Source organism: Apium graveolens, chromosome 1 (assembly GCF_009905375.1).
Source record: "Apium graveolens cultivar Ventura chromosome 1, ASM990537v1, whole genome shotgun sequence".
NCBI lineage: Eukaryota > Viridiplantae > Streptophyta > Magnoliopsida > Apiales > Apiaceae > Apium > Apium graveolens.
This window is the reverse complement of record NC_133647.1, coordinates 35,354,986-35,356,782: the sequence shown is the minus strand read 5'-3', so window position 1 is coordinate 35,356,782 and position 1,797 is coordinate 35,354,986. Positions and strand designations below refer to the sequence as shown.

The 1,797-nt window shown below is 35.3% G+C and overlaps 1 protein-coding gene across 1 annotated transcript; it reads left to right on the top strand.

Annotated features, from left to right (window-relative positions):
* Window positions 1–535: 535 nt before the first annotated feature.
* Window positions 536–1,797, top strand: LOC141719688 (AT-hook motif nuclear-localized protein 23-like). Its single transcript, XM_074522066.1, has one exon. The coding sequence runs from the start codon at window positions 545–547 to the stop codon at window positions 1,583–1,585; it is 1,041 nt and encodes a 346-aa protein (XP_074378167.1). The 5' UTR covers window positions 536–544; the 3' UTR covers window positions 1,586–1,797.

Below are 1,797 nucleotides of genomic sequence, written 5' to 3'. Positions count from 1 at the left end.
TATTATTTATATGATATACTTTATGAGCCCTTATTTCACCTATTTATTAATTACGAAATTAATAAATAATCAATATTTGGATCTCACTAACTGGGGTTTGCTACTACACTGTATTGGATTTAATTAATTTAAAATTAATTATATTTCTAAGCTAATTTTAGGCCCAAATTACTCGGGTGAATTTTTTTAATAGTTTAAAATCAACCCATAAATTTGTGAATGCAATAAAAATGTTAGGATTAAATTTGAGCTGGATAAACTTTTAAAGAACAATAACGATTCTATTATATTTCTTTTTATGATCATTATGAATTATGAATTTATAATATTATCAAGTTTATATTTTTCTATAGAAATTATTATCTTATTATTTTATTAAAATTCTGTCATTTTTTGAATTGGTTCAAGTCCTAGATTTGAAGTGTAAATCGATGTTATTTTGACCATAAAAAGAAATGTAAAAAGACAGTATGATAATTTAAATATGGTTTACTATGTCCCATTCTCCATTTTGTTACTATAATAGTAATGTTTGGTATCGTGAATGCTTGCTTTGGACCTTCTCTCTCTGTCTTCAACTCTTCCCACCTCTTCCCTTTTTCTATTCCTCCTGTCCTTTAAAACTCTTTCCTCAAACATATTTTTATTATATAATCATAAACAAAATAAATCAACTCACTTGTTTTTAATTATCACATGCTTTATTTCTGAGTTTCCTGCTGTCTTTAATTTCTTTGTTTCAACTTGTTTAAGTATGTCTGGAAATTTGGATTTAGGCTTTATGCATCAACATCACAGGCCTGACCTTCACCTGGAAGTTCCTCATGATAATGATGAAGAAAACAACCGTCACGAATTCTCTGGAAATAGCGATGATTCTCCGCATCATCATGGAGGTCTTGATCTTACTAACTCCGACTCGGGAAACATGGTTGCCCGTCGTCCGAGAGGCAGGCCAGCTGGATCAAAGAACAAGCCAAAACCTCCTGTCATAATAACCAGGGAAAGTGCTAATACTCTTAGGGCACATATCCTTGAAGTGAGTAGCGGTTGTGATGTTTTCGAAACTGTGGGTAATTATGCAAGGAAAAGGCAACGAGGTATTTGCATATTGAGCGGAAGTGGAACTGTAAACAATGTTAGTTTGAGACAACCTGCGGCAGCTGGATCTGTTTTGACACTTCAAGGCCGATTCGAAATATTGTCCTTGTCAGGGTCATTTTTGCCACCCCCGGCTCCACCTGGGGCGACAAGTTTGACTATATATTTAGCAGGTGGACAAGGTCAAGTTGTGGGAGGAAATGTTGTGGGTGCACTTATTGCATCAGCTCCGGTTATCGTTATCGCGGCTTCTTTCACAAACGTTGCATATGAGAGGTTGCCTTTGGAGGAAGAAGAGCCGATGCCGATGCCTATGCCGATGCAGGTTCAGTTGGGTGGTGGTGGTGGTCCTCCTAACTTTGGTGATCAACAACCTCTAGGGCTACCCTTTTTCAATCTGCCGGTAAATATGCCGCCTAATGGTCAGCTACCAATGGATGGCGGATGGACCAGAAACAACAACCCCAACAGGTCACCCTATTGAATTTAATTGAATTGATGAGTGAGTTATTATAAAAATTAAATTAAGCTAAGGTCAGAGTTATTTGTAGATCATTATCCCTCATCCTCCCAGTACAATTTATATTATGATCAATCATGTTTAATTAACTTATTAGGTTTTATTATGTGATGAAAATTCTGAGGATCTTATTATTATTTCTTGTGATGGTTGTAATTAACTGTTCTAGTACTAAT

Excerpts from the sequence above, each read along its gene's own strand:
- LOC141719688 (XM_074522066.1), top strand. The coding sequence starts at position 545 with ATGCTTGCTTTGGACCTTCTCTCTCTGTCTTCAACTCTTCCCACCTCT.